The sequence below is a fragment of the Pleurodeles waltl genome, chromosome 9, assembly GCF_031143425.1.
Source record: "Pleurodeles waltl isolate 20211129_DDA chromosome 9, aPleWal1.hap1.20221129, whole genome shotgun sequence".
Lineage (NCBI taxonomy): Eukaryota > Metazoa > Chordata > Amphibia > Caudata > Salamandridae > Pleurodeles > Pleurodeles waltl.
Genome location: NC_090448.1, coordinates 157,794,880 through 157,810,483, shown reverse-complemented (window position 1 = coordinate 157,810,483; position 15,604 = coordinate 157,794,880). Strand labels below are relative to the sequence as shown.

At 42.9% G+C, this 15,604-nt stretch overlaps 1 protein-coding gene across 1 annotated transcript in view; it reads left to right on the top strand.

Moving 5' to 3' along the window:
• Positions 1-15,604, top strand: part of DNAH12 (dynein axonemal heavy chain 12) — a 937,015-nt gene that overhangs the window by 323,023 nt on the left and 598,388 nt on the right. Inside the window, exons 29-30 of the mRNA XM_069206470.1 lie at positions 2,715-2,834; positions 3,596-3,705. Coding sequence (XP_069062571.1) covers positions 2,715-2,834; positions 3,596-3,705 — 230 coding nt within the window. The remainder of the gene's footprint in view (positions 1-2,714; positions 2,835-3,595; positions 3,706-15,604) is intronic.

Below are 15,604 nucleotides of genomic sequence, written 5' to 3'. Positions count from 1 at the left end.
TCAAGGACTTCGATCCATTTCATCTGGAAATGAAGGCAATTACATTGCACATTCTTGTTTTAAAGTGACCAGTAATTACCCCAACACAAAATTACACACTTCCTAGTAGAAGTAAAATCATCAACAATATAAATTCTAACCTTATAAGCCCTGCACTTAGGAAGCACTTCAGCACAAATTTCTAAAAGGGGAGACATGAGGCCAGATGTAGTCTTTGGCAAAAGGTAGTGTCAAGGTGGTGGAGGACATTAGGTCTCCCATGCTAATGGGCTGCAGTTTGCCAAATGTAGAGCTCTCCTCTGGCCCAGCGGTGATCTTTCTACTTTGACTCTAAACACCGTCATGGTGAGGTTAACATGGATCTTTAATGGGCATATTTTTCAACTTTTGGAGGAGTACTTTCTTTCTGATATACTCCAGCCTGATTCTGCAATCTTTTTTTAGTTCTTGTTAGTCTTCTCCAAATAACCCCAAATGACTTAGAGAAGCTTGGACTTTTACATCAGTTCTATTAGCAACCTCAAGGTTCACCAACACGTTTTAGCATGTGTGCCGTATTACTATCTCATTATATCATATGGTCATCGTAATACGGCAGACGGGATATCCATCACAAACGTGACAGATATCCCGTCTGCCAAACAATAAATCAGGCCCTGGGTTTGTTACTGTACAGTTTTGTGTATTGTGTGTTTTTTCCTGATTTAAGAAAACAATGATGGGGCTTGCTCCAGATCAAAAATTCTCAGATCATGTCCCCACCTTTCTGTTCTGTAAATCTTAGTTTTTCCCAAAAAATTGTTTGAATCTAAATTTTACTTAAAAAATATTTCTTGCTTGCTGATATGATTTTCCTTTTCCCAGACCACTCGCTCCTCATCTGCTCTGATGGACGACATCCAAACTTGTCTGAACTCTTATGGGATCCGTTGTTGGCCTTGCACAATGGATCCCATTTGGAGGCCAATCCTTGTAGTGCAGGGAATGAAGCTTAGAGATTTGTATATTATGTACACTGTCCTGTGAGTGCTTTTAGAATAGTGGTGCATTGTGAGTTATGGCTCGGTGCCTTTATTACCTGTTTGACTTTATTACTGGTATATACAGAAAACGAAGTAGTGAGGTAGAAAACCAGTAATATTACATATAGTTAACAAGATGTGTTAGCGCAATGTCACAGAAACCCTTTCTCACCATAATGCAGCCATTTAGGGCTTTATGAATGAAGGTCAATATTTTTAAATGACTGATTTGTAATACATATGGAAATAACAGGTTACTAATGAGCGTATTTACCAGGAAAACAAATTAACAATCTCATGCTGCAGGGAGAGATGTGTAAAGCACATGATGTCTAATGTTGTCTTCATACTTTCAGATTTCATCCAATGGATTCTGATAGTTTTCTGCTGTTAAGAAATTCAGCACTTGGTATAGTGGCTAAGGGGCTAGTTGGCAATCCTGTAAAAGTCTAAAATGTATGAATCATAGCCATATACCTACCATTTGTGCATGTTACTAACTGACTTTTACAAGATTCAAATCAGTCCCCAGGGCACATTTACATACATTCCAAACAACACTCCCCCACCCTCATCATTACTCTTGCAGATTGTTCATAGGTTTTACATTCTACAAGAGTAAGTTTAACAGAACCATGCACTAGAATACTGAATATCTTCTTTTTATTTTCAAAAGAAAGATACATTTGGGGAAACTCATTATCCTAGATCCTGTTTCATGTCCCATTCCATAGCCATCCTGGAAATATACTTACTTTTTGAATTAGTTTTATGAGTGTTTCAAGGCTCGGAATGGTTATGTAACATTCCTGTGAGTACTGATTTTGGGCTTGTTCTGTGCGCTGTGCATTGTCTGAAAATCCACCATAATAATGGAATGTTCCAATTAAAAATGTACTTGCATGCATAAATTCCCACAGAGATATTCACATAACACAACAGAACATATGACATAGACTCTGATTCTGTGAATCAGTTTCTGAGTCATTATTTCCAAAGATGTCTTCGGAAACCAGGTTTTCTGCTAATGCACAACACATGGTGTTTGCCTAAGTTGCCAACTGTGGGGCCAGAAAACCTGAGTAGTAAATTTAGCCTATGAGTTGACCATATTTTGGGACCCTGAGCAAATCACTCCATCACCCGTTTCTATGGTTAGCTAATCTGCCAAACTTGAACTCGGAAGGAGGATCAATAAAGTGTTCACATTTGTTAGGAAGGAGAAATACTATTTACGCTATTGTAAAAGTAAGTGAGATCTTCCCTGTTCTTGCTGCTTCGCGTCCAAGATTAAGGCCACGATTTCTGCTAATTGTATAAAAAAGCGAGGAGATTTCAGGGTTTGCACTTTGTAGTAATTGATCTGTTTTACCACAAGGAGATTTTCTTAATCACCTTCAGAAGGATGCGAGTCACTGAATAATAAATAATTTCTACATTTTGTCCATTGAGAACCCCTAGCAGCTTTTTCTTATTTTTGGGAGATAGATCCATAGTGCATTGGTTTCAATTTTAGGAAGTCTACTCCTAATAGGGGGTGTTTTAAAATAATTTTTGAGGAAGATCCTGGGGAGGTAGGTATGGGAACTCATTTCCAAGTCAATAGCATTGCACAATACGCTTTTCGAACTGCATTTTATTCTTGTTATTTACATATTTATCAATAGCTTTATTTTCCTCCACTGCTTTCAGCTTCTTCGATCAATTAAAGATGTGAACGAGCCCAAGTTTTTGTCACATGACATACCCCTCTTTAATGGCATAACAAGTGATTTATTCCCAGGCATCCAGCTGCCTGAAGCGGACTATAAGGTGAGTCATTTAGTTTATTTTTGTCTTAGCTCTATTGGCATTATCATTGATTTACACATTGCGAACATATTTTGGCATTATTTACTAATTGTGATGAATATTTTCTGCACAAGGTTACCTCAATTAACGTCTTACGATCCTTGACCAGTGGGTCTGCAACTTTAATAACTTGGGGCCAGATGTAGCAAGCAGTTCTGCCCATTCCGTGTCTATGGGAAAATGTGTTCGTACATATGGCCCTTGGTGACTCCACAATATGTTCTGGTTTTTAAAAAGAAGGCAGAAGGCGTGCTCTTTGAGACTAGGGCCCCATGGATTCTAATTATAGAAACACAATATCTAACTGTAGTACATACTTAAAGCAAAACACCTCTTGCTGTATTAGTGTGAACTACATTATTAGACGCCTCACAAGAATCCGAGGTTATAGAGAAATAAGACATGCAGGCAATCACACCCACACAGACACACACTCTCTCTTTCTGTCTCTATCTATCCCTGACTATCTGTCGCTGTCCAGTCCCTTCTCTCCCACTATCATTCTCGTATCTCTTCTTTCTTTCTCTCTCTCTCTTACCCCATCTCTATTTCCGTCTGTAGCTCTCGGATGCTTTCTCTCTCTGTCTCTCTTTCTGTTACTCCCTACCTCTCTCCCTTCCTCTCTTTCTCTCTGTTACTTTACATAATCACCGTAAGAATGTGACTTTTATGTTTTATTGAAGAAAGCAGATCTCTGAAAGTTTCTTTGGTTTTCCTTTTAGGTTTTTCTGGAAGACGCTCATATTTGCTGCAAGAAACATAATGTTCAGCCTGTCAAGGTTTTTCTTGACAAAATCATACAGACCTATGAAATGATGATAGTGAGACACGGGTACGATTACCATAATACATCATACTTATGTTATCGTGTTTGTTCCACTGGCATTTTTGATAGTATAGTTCTCTGTTTCATAATAGTGCATCCTGTACAGTGGGCAAGAGCGCCTAGCCATGTACCAGATCAGTGTGAAGCCACAAATAATTTATCAAAATGTAGAACAGAGGGTTGAGAGGCTGTGACTGGTTCTCGAGCAAGTCGCAGTTCAATGTAGTTTGAACATAAATGTATTTTTAAATAGAGATTTAAAGCTATGTCGTATTAATTGGCCCCTCTGTGAGCTCTGCCCAGCCCTGTTCCTTCTCGACCGCCACCACCTACAGCCACCCAGAGTAGGTGGCATTCACAATATAACCAGGGACGTAGCTGACAATGACATCACCTCAAGGGATGACAAGGCAGCCCAAGCACACAACCACATACCACAGCCTAGTTCTGCATCCCTCTGAGGGCCTGGTACTGCAGAATCATGAGTCACCTCTTCTAGATTCGCGTTTGGTTGTGACCTCACAAAGGACCTTTGAAGAAATGATCATGTGTCCATTTCTAATTGAGGCAGACCATGCATCTGAGATTAACTGTCTGTTGTTCATAATCTTCACCAAATTGTTATGGGAAAGGATGGGATCCAGTTTGATCTCGGATCCGGCAGTTATTATTGACCTGCATAGAGATGGCTGGAGTGAAATATGCTGCTGGTGGGCTGGTGCAGTTTGACAATACTGGGACACGTTCAGCGGTGCCCACATTCTGTACGCTTTGGTCTTAAACAGAAACTTAGAGGGGTTGGACGGGGAGAGGAATGCTAGGGGTTCTCTTGTTTTCAGTTCCTGCTTGACCCAAAAACAAATGCCTCTCTTAAAGGCTCACCAGCACGCCTTCGCTTATAGTCTCACCCTGGAGCCCAACTGTTATGTCATGTGTCTTGCAGGTGCCTTTGTTGTAATCACACTGAAGCATAGATATTTCAGATGGTTTTCTTTATTGTGAGACCTCTCTGTTTAACGTGAAGCTCCCATCACCAGCCAGCCGCAACTGTCACTGGCAGAGAACACCCGTTCTGTCCATTACCACAGTAACAGTATGCACATTAGATCACAACACATCCTCCTCCTTTAAATTGAAAATATACACAGAAGAAAGTTTTGAGAAAAACAAAACTATAAATAATAAGAGCAAACAAAAAACAAATAATCAAATAAATATATATGTTTAAAACACTAAAATACCCTAACATGAAACACGGTACTATGAATAACAATGCTTAATTCATTGCACGTAATCTAATAAATATTTAGGAGGTTTCCTCACTCTGGTGGTTCCACTAGACAATTTGCTAACAAAAGGAGTCAGACTTGAAGTATGTAATCCTTCACAGATACTATCATCTGAACAATGACCACCAACCTGCATTCCTCTTATATTATTTTTGAACTCATCTTTGCTTCCCAACAAATCCTCATCTCTCATCATCATAATCCATTGCGAACATTCTTGTCAAGTGAATCCCTGAATAAACCTTCTTTTCCATATTTGGCAACCCTCTTCAAATTCCAACATTCGCCATTTCTCAATATTATGTGCCATCTATGAACCTCTTTTACTTGAAACAGCCCTCTAAATCTTCCAACACCTCTCTTAATACATCCATCCTTTACCTTTACCCAATCACCTGGTTGAATTATTTCTTTATCACTATTCTGAATGTCTTTGTTGGTACTTATCTTATCACAATTTCCTTCTAACAGGTTCTGCATCCATGAAGGATTCAATTTAGTAGCAGGCGACCTAGCTCTCATCTTCATAAAAAGTATTTCCTTAGTGCTTGAATTTAAAGTGATACGATACGCCCATACTAAATCATATATCAAACTTTCCACATACTTATCATTAGTGACTGACAGCTGTAAAGCACCCTTAATCATGCGATTAGCCCTTTCTACAATGCCATTTGCTTGTGGATTATACAACGCAGTGCGTGAATGTCTAATGCCACAAGAAAGCAAAAACTCCTGCATCTCATTTGAGGTCAATTGTGTACCATTGTCAGTTATTAATTCTCTTGGAAAACCCTCCTCCATAAAAACTTTACGGAACATTGCTATAGTTTTCTTAGAAGAGATTTCCGTCATAAATTTGACAACCAACCACCTGGTGTTAACATCTACCAGTACCATGGCATACCGTTTCCTAGAAAGTAACCATGACATTGGTCCAATGAAGTCCATACAAACACTGTGCCAGGGCATACCAGGATCTTGAATATTGCTCCCTTCACTACGAGAACCCACCTTCAATCTTTTCTCACATTCTTTGCACTCAATGCACCGCTCAACCCATTCCACAATATCGCTATCCATTGCTGGCCACCAATAATCCATGTGCAACCTTTTTTTTGTAGCAGTCTGACCTAAATGGCCTTCATGAGCCACATCAAACAAAACCTTGTGAACACCAATTGGGGGAATTATTTTATCACCGCACATCACAATTCGTGCATTTATCTCCGACAACTCATCAATCATTTTATAAAAAGGTCTTACAGAACTCGGTGTAGCACTCTCCCTTCTCACACCATGTCTTATCATTTCTATAATCTGTTTGAGAACTTCATCTTTAGACATTGCCGTAGACCATTCTGCCTCACTTACAGTGCCATACATCCCAGACAACACCTCTCCCACACTAGCCACAGCATCTTCATGGTCTCCTCTTTGAACATTTCATTAATCTACACTCCTCCAATCAACAGGCATGCAAGACAAACAATTGGCTAGAGAATTCTTCCATCCAGGAATAAATTCAATACAGTAGTTATATTCCTGTAAATGTGACGCCAACCTTGCCGAACCTTTCCCAGCTCCCCCAGGGGACAAAATCTTCAAAAGCGGTTTGTGATCAGAACGTAGAATGACATTTGTACCCCAAATATAAGTTCTAAAATATTCCAAACCCCATGCAGCCGCTAATGCTTCTCTCTATTACTGCATTATGACGTTCCGTGGCAGTCAAAGTGCGAGAAGCAAAAGCTACAGTTTTTTCCTGTGTTCCGTGTAATTGCGATAACACCACACCTAATCCAATTGCACTAGCATCAATAGTCAGTATAGTGTTCTTTTTGGTATCAAACGGGGTAAGTATGCCTGCCTGACATATGTCATTTTTGATTTGGCAAAAGCATTCTTCCTGCTCATCATTCCAGATAAAGTTTTGACCTTTCCTCAATAGTATTTTCAAATTTTCAGTTTTAATGGAAAAGTCTTTGTTGAACTTCGAGTAAAATTCAGCTAAACCCAAAAAATTATGAATTTGGTCCTTGTCCATGGGTTTTGGTGCAGAACTTATGGCATTCAACAAGTCTCTTTTAGGTTTTACACAATTGGCTGCCAACGTGTGTCCCAAGTAGTCTATTTCCTTAACCAAAAATTTACATTTCTCCTTTGGAACAGTCATACCAGCCCCAACTGTCTTTCTTAACGCAAGACTAAATGTACTATTGTGCTTTTCCATGCTATCTCCGAAGACTAGTATGTCATCTTGGAAGTATATAACATTATCCATGTCTTGGAATAGTTCTTCCATCATCCTCTGAAAAAAGCTTGCTGCTGATGACAAAACAAAAGGCATCCTCAAAAAGTGGTACGTGCCCTCCATTGTGATGAATGCTATCAAATGCTTAGATTCTTCATGAAGACGTATTTGATGGTAAGCATGCTTTAGATCAATTTTAGAAACAAATCTAGCTCCATTTAATAACAAAATCAACTCAGTAATGTTTGGCAACGAAAAAAAAGTGTCTGTTACAATATTCTGGTTCAAATTTCTTAAGTCAACACAGAACCTTACATTTCCATCGCTTTTCTTAGTGATGACTACTGGAGAAATCCATTCCGATGTTTCCACTGGCTCAATTATCCAATTATGTAGCATTTCTTTAAGCAAACTTTTCACTTCTCCTCTTACTGCTATAGGAACTCTCCTCAGCTTATACTGGGCAGGAATTGCCCCTCTCTTCATTTGTGTATGTACCCCTTCAACTCCCATTTCTTCCCTGAAAACACTTTGTTGTTCCAGTAATATATCTTCACATGACTTGTTCTCCACCACCATTATTTGTTCAGACGCACGTTGCCTTATCACACTATTCAAATCATATTGATGGAACCAGCCCAAAAATTGGAGGACCCGTTTTTGCAACATAGCCCTTCCCTTTTATATGCAGATCTTTAAACTGTATATCTGTTAACATATATCCAATTATTTCAATCTTTTCACCTTGGTAACCCCCTGGGTTGATATCTTCAGGTAACAATCGCACATGTGGCCACACAAAGTTGAACATGTTCTTAGGAATTATAGTGTACAATGACCCTGAATCGATCATCAATTCTACGTCTTTCCTTTAAATTGTGAAAAGCGCTTTTGGTCTATTTTTCCTTCCAAGCAATTTGATTTGTTCCCCTGCACATAAAACTCTATTCACCATCAAATCTGATGTTTCAGAGACTTCTTCTGATAACACTGCTACTTTTCCTTTCTTTACTCTCTTATCTTCACACATCCTGACAAAGTGACCTTTGCGACCACAATTTCTGCACTCCTTACCTATGGTATAACAATTACTACAGTCAGCGTTGTGATATGGGCTCCCTCATTTGCTGCAAACTTTGTACAAAGGTTTAGCGAGAGCACCATATTTCGCGGCTTGATAATTGCTCTTTTTCTGCACCATAACAGCAGCATCTGCACTTACTGGAGAGACTTGAGTTTCTTCCTTAATATCTTTTCTGTTGATCTCACGCATGCAATAGTTTGATTCTTCGATAACTTGAGCCACTTCGATTACATCCTTTAAAGACGGATCCCTCATAGCCCAAAGTCTCTCCTGAATGTTTTTTTAATTTTACATTGTGCCACCAATTGGTCTCTGATCATTTCATCCATCATTGCTCCAAATTTGCATTTGATAGATAACTTTCTTAATTGTGTTACAAAATCATCAATGGATTCACCTTCCCTTTGAGGCTGTGTATAAGACTTATAACGTCTCATGACTATATTTGTACTTTTAGAGAATCTGATTTACATTTGCCTCCACAAATTCGTCTTCGATAACTTGCTCTGAATCACTCGTTGCAATTGGCAAACATTTGAAGATATTTTGCCCCTCTTTTCCTAACAAGTTCAATAATATTGCTTTTTTTCCTCTTAGAGCTAAATTCTTGACCATGTAGTGCTTCCAAATAGTTGTCAAAAATATCTATCCATCCTTCCCATTCTATTGAGGGTATCCCAGAATGAGGTACAAATTGATGGAAGTGGTGAAATTGAGGTATCCATGGCCAGAAGGTTACCAAACAAAAAATATATATTATTCTTTATTTATTTCTATAAATCTCTTACTCAACTACTTTGTATTTCTCAAAATATATTTCAGTGCAGTGAGTTGTATTCATTTAACATCGATTGAATGCCTTCAGAACTAAAACGATTGTCTACTTGACACATACAAGCTAAGTTGTCATGGAAATGTTTTTGCGAGCCTCAGCGTGTTAATCCTTTGTTAGTTTCTATTACATGAATGATACGCATGAGAAAGCGTAAAGCGTCAGATTCGCGCACAGGCGCAAGCGCTGAGGTGCTGTTTACACTGAGCACACATTGCAGTGCTCGCGCTGAGTCCACGATGAAATAGCCAAGTTTAACTTAAGTGAAGAACTGTTACCGCTGCTGATTCCACACGCTAATGCTGTTGCCTTCACACGCCAATGCTGCTCCCTTCACACACACAACGAGGCAGTTGAAAATAAAAGAAAACTCACATTAGCGTGTGCTATACATTGAAACAGAGAATGAAATGATGGCTGTGCTGGTGCTCCGTCGTTGCCAAATTATGTTGCAATCACACTGAAGCATTGATATTTCAAATGGTTTTCTTTATTGCGAGACCGCTCTGTTTAACGTGAAGCTCCCATAACCAGCCAGCCGCAACTGCCACTGACAGAGAACCCCCGTTCTATCCATTACCACGGTAACAGAATGCACATTAGATCACAACAGCCTTCCATAGGATTTGCATTCTTTTACTGTTATGCTTTAACATTGTAATGCTCACTCCTTTGTATTAAGGGAACTGTCACTGTGGGCAGGGGGCTTCTAGAAATGTAGGGGATTGAAGTTGTAATTACTTACTGGATGAAGAGTAGACTGTGCTGCCTGCTTTCCTACAATACCTACTTACCTGTGGGACTCCTCTCATTGTTGGAGGTGACATTACACATATGGCGACAAGGGACCCACGGTGTTCCTATCTTTAGCAAGGTGTTCATAGAGGAACTGCATGCAGAGATTTACATTATTGAACAGTGTTTCCGTTCAGTCACTACTCTACCTTATGTTGGTGCCAGATTAACGTGCTAAGAAAGCAGGTGGCAAGCGTCCGCTGCAGTCACATTTTCTTAGATTTCATAAATTTTGACTCCCAGTTAAAGTGAAGTGTGAGATTGCACGAGCTGCCCTCCTTGGAGCGATTTCGTCATTGAATTCTAGTGCTTGCCCCATTCTGCATGTCAGCACCACTGTTGGGGCATTGTCTCTACCGCAAACCTGTAATGCCATATTGAGAAGGCTCTGTGACCACTGGCATTGCGGAGCATAGGCGCTACCCTGTGGTCATGTGCTCATCTGGTATTTAAGAACTCTGTGGCCATTTTCAAGGATTCCTTGACTATTGGAGAACATATTGCGCTCCCTACTCTGCAGAGATGTGGACACCTTGTATTTAAGAACTCTGTGGTCATTTCAAGGATCCTTCTGTACAATCCTAATTAACGGTGACATGCACACATTACCTTAGCTTTTGTGCATGCCCAGTCTTCACGATGACATGCATACCTCGCATTATATGTGTGTGAGTATTCTTTCATTATTCAAGACTCGCATTGTAGATTTTAATCATACAGTGATGCGCACACCTGAATTATTATAAAAAAATATTATTACTGTGGGAAGCTGGCCTGGTGTGTGGTAGCCACATATGGTGTTGGCCCCTTATAGCAGATCCAGGCAATCCCTATTAGTGAATGTAGACAGTGTCTATGAAGCAAGGGCTCTCTAGAGGTAGCTGTGGATGAGCAGCCAAGACTTATCTAGGAGGAGTGTAAAGCACTTGCAATGCCACAGCAGTCATACTGCAACTTATCACACCTGAAAGGAACCACACAGTGTTACAACAATAAAGGTACTTTATTAAAGTAGCACTGAACTAGATTACTTATAGGCAGTCCCCCAACTGGAGGTAAGAACACACTATATATAGAGAGAGTAATAATTAGGAATTAGCATAGGAAACAACAAGCATTGGCAAGAAACTATAGAAAATAGCTGGGACCTAGGGTAGGGCCAAACCATAGACTAGAATAGTGGAATGGGAAGTAAAATCCCCCAACCAAGTATATGGAGTCATTAGAGGGGAGCTGGGAGAACACAGCACTCCAAGAGGTGAGTACTTAAGTGACCCCCAGCAACCAGGAGAGCAGAGGTAAGTACCTGGTCTTCCCAAGGACTAACAAGAAGACTTATAAAAGGAACTTTGCAAGAACAGGACCAGACCAGAGGAACCCAAAGCTGGATTCTGAAAGAAGAGGACCTGTAAAAGAAGGGGACTGAGTTCAGTCCATGATGGAGTGCTCAGATGGGGCAGGAGCCATTATCCACTCTTCTGTGGATGAAGATCCACATCAATGGGGGAGGTAGAAGATCAGCTGTGGAGCCCAGGAACTGCAGGGAAGTCGAGGGCCATGCAGATGATGTCCCACGTCAGTCAGTCACCGGGTTGCAGTCGGTCAGTGGTCAGAAGGACCACTAACAAGCCTTGGCATGTGCAAGTTGGCGCACAAGAAGAGTTGCAAGGCTGAAGAGAGCCAGCAAGGTCCAGGTGACTTGATCCTTGGAGGGAGTCCGGGCTGACCCTCGGCAGTCGGGAGAGCAAGCAGAAGCAGCCCCCACAGGCAACCCACTGGCAGCAGGCACGGTAAGTTGCAGTGAGGTCCAATCAGCGCACATGGAGAGGAGTCCCACGTTGCTGGAGCAGCAGAGAGGAGACTGTCCTTGGAAGTATGAGGTGCTGGAGGCTGGGGCTACTCGGAGCCTGAAGATCCCTTGGATCAGGAGTCAACAAGCTTTGGTTGCTGCAAGAGTTGAAGTGTACAATGGTACTGTCCTGTAAGGAGAGGCAAGGGCTCACCATCTCCCAAAATGGACGGAGGGCAGAGAGGACCAAGGGGACCACTCCAGACCACCACCTGTTTTGCAGGACCCTTCAGTTTTAGAGGAGGGCAGAATCACGCAGCCAGACTCCTTCACTCCAAGGGAGATTCCATCACGCTTCTTGGTGCAGCTGAAGTCTTGCCAACCCCAGAGGATGCACAGCTGTGGAAATGTTGTAGTTGCTGGAAGGAGCTGGGTAAAACAATGTTGGAGGGCAAGATCGTCTTGGGTGTTGCAGTCTTGTCAGTTCTTGAAGTGTCCAGTTGTGGTTCCGGTGGCCAGGAGCAGAAGAGATTGAGGCAGAGGAGTCCTGGTGGAGTCTTGCATGCCGAATCTGGGGACCCACCCGCAAGGGAGTCCCTAAATAGCCTTCAGAGGGGCGTTGATCTCTTTACATGGTGACCACCTATCAGAGGTGGTCACTGACATCACCTGCATGACCTGGCCACTCAGATGCTCCCAGGGGCTTCTGCACATCTTGTTTTCAAGATAGCAGAATCAAGTGGCCACCTGAAGGAGCTCTGTGCACCACCCCAGGGGTGTTGATGGACAGGGTAGTGGTACTCCCCTTTCCTTTGCCCAGTTTCATGCCAGGGCAGGGACCCGGGGTGCCTGGACTGGTGCAAACAGGCTTATGTGAGTAGAGCACTAAATGCGCCCTTCAAAGCAAACCAGTAGCTTGTGGAGGCTACTCCTCCCCAGCTTTGTTGCCTCCCTCTTCCACAGGAAATCCTTTGTTCTGCCTTCCCCTGCCCGAGCTGGTCAAGCAGCAGGAGGGCAGAATCCTGTCTGAGGGTTGGCAGCAGCACGGCCTGCCCAGCAAACCCTAGAAGACTGGTAGGAACAATACTGGTGGGTCCTCTTTGGAGCCCCCAGAGTGAATGGAGGCATGCCACCAATAGTGGCATTAGTATTGGGGTATGATTCTGACATGTTTGACACCCAACATGCCCAGGTTGGGAGTTACCATTATGTAGCTGGACACAGGTATAGTGGACCTGTGACTAGTACATGGGTAAAATGGCTTCCCTGCACTTGCGAAGTCCAGTGCATTGGAACTGGAGTTCGTAGGGGCACCTCTGCTCATGCAGGGGTGCCCTCACACACAGGAACCTGCACCCAGCTCTTTGGGCTGGAAGGGCCTACTATAGGGGTGACTTTCAGTGACCTGGTGTAGTGAGCTGTGGTGAAAGGGTGCATGCACCTTTTCACACAGACTGCAATGGCAGGCCTGCGGACACATTTTGCATGGGCTCCCATGGGTACATAATACATGCTGCAGCCCATTGGGGACCCCTGGTGTCCCAATGCCCTGGGTACCCAAATACCACATACTAGGGACTTATAAGGGGACACCAGTATGCCAATTGTGGAGGGCACAAAGGTCCAAGGTAACCACATTTGGAGGGAGAGAGCACAGTCACTGGGGTCCTGGTTAGCAAGATCCCAGTGAAAACAGTCTAAGCACACTGATAGCAGGCAAAAAGTGGGGGTAACCATGCCAAAAAAGAGAGTACTTTCCTGGAATTACCTTTCATCTTTTCCACATTTACGGATGTTCACACCACTTCTGCACCCAGTAGACTGGAGAAGGTACTGACTGATCTACTCGCATAACTTGATGGTCACCATTTCTTGCACTTCTACAGTGATGTGCACACCTTGATTTATTTATCATTTCCATATTCACTATATGTGAACAGTTTTATTGAAGTGTTTTGTGATCTTTTGCTTCAATTGCTGGGGAGCTTTGTTTTAGTGAAGATGGATACTTTGCATACTGTTGCAGTCATGAGTGCTAAAAATGATTCCTTACACCACCACAAGCATTTTGGCCTGCTGGTGGAGAACCATGCATGAAATGGCCTGATTGGAAATCCTCTTTTCTCTGTTACTTAAGCACCATTGACATTGATGGTAAAATGGCTCCTAATAAAAAAAAACATATTCCTTCATGCAGCGGGCCTATGGGTTTAAAGGTATTTGAACAATTACCGCCAACTCTAAATGGTGGTAAAGTCAATGTCTTTGAAAAAACTATTGAGTCTTTTGACAAGTATTTTGCATCAAATGTTTGTATAGGCATAGTCAGCTACAAACTTTTCCAGAGCAAGCAAGTAGCAAATGGGAGTGTGGATGAGTATGTGAATGTTTTACGTAAACTATCCCTGGATTGTGAATTTGAGAGATTATAAGAGCAATTAATACGTTGTAAGGAAATGCCTCCTTGGCATGGTTACCCCCTGACTTTTTGCCTTTGCTGATGCCAAGTTATGATTTGAAAGTGTGCTGAGTCCTGCTAACCAGGCCCCAGCACCAGTGTTCGTTCCCTAACCTGTACCTTTGTCTCCACAATTGGCACACCCTGGCATTCAGGTAAGTCCCTTGTAACTGGTACCCCTGATACCAGGGAAGGTCTCTAAGAGCTGCAGCATGTCTTATGCCACCCTGGGGACCCCTCACTCAGCACAGACACACTGCTTGCCAGCTTGTGTGTGCTGGTGGGGAGAAAATGACTAAGTCGACATGGCACTCCCCTCAGGGTGCCATGCCAACCTCACACTACACTGCCCCAGGCATAGATAAGTCACCCCTCTAGCAGGCCTTACAGCCCTAAGGCAGGGTGCACTATACCATGGGTGAGGGCATAAGTGCATGAGCACTATGCCCCTACAGTGTCTAAACAAAACCTTAGACATTGTAAGTGCAGGGTAGCCATAAGAGTATATGGTCTGGGAGTCTGTCATACACAAACTCCACAGCACCATAATGGCTACACTGAAAACTGGGAAGTTTGGTATCAAACTTCTCAGCACAATAAATGCACACTGATGCCAGTGTACATTTTATTGTGAAATACACCCCAGAGGGCATGTTAAAGATACCCCCTGAAAACATACCCGACTTCCAGTGTGCGGTGACTAGTTTTACCAGCCTGGCACACTCCAGACATGTTGCTGGCCACATGGGGAGAGTGCCTTTGTCACTCTGTGGCTAGTAACAAAGCCTGTACTGGGTGGAGGTGCTTCTCACCTCCCCCTGCAGGAGCTGTAACACCTGGCAGTGAGCCTCAAAGGCTCATCCCCTTAGTTACAGCACCACAGGGCATTCCAGCTAGTGGAGATGCCCGCCCCCTCCGGCCACGGCCCCACTTTTGGCGGCAAGGCTGGAGGAGATAATGAAAAACAAGCAGGAAAACCCCTAAGGTGCCCTGAGCTGAGGTGACTCTGACTTTTAGAAATCCTCCATCTTGCAGATGGAGGATTCCCCCAATAGGATTAGGGATGTGCCCCCCTCCCCTTAGGGAGGAGGCACAAAGAGGGTGTAGCCACCCTCAGGGTTAGTAGCCATTGGCTACTAACCCCCCAGACCTAAACACACCCCTAAATCGAGTATTTAGGGGCCCCCAGAACCTAGGAATATAGATTCCTGCAACCTAAGACGAAGAAGGACTGCTGACCTCAAGCCCTGCAGAGAAGACGGAGACACCAACTGCTTTGGCCCCAGCCCTACCGGCCTGTCTCCCCACTTCAAGAGAAACTGCAACAGCGACGCGCTCCCCAGGGTCCAGCGACCTCTGAAGCCTCAGAGGACTACCCTGCATCTAAAAGGACCAAGAACTCCA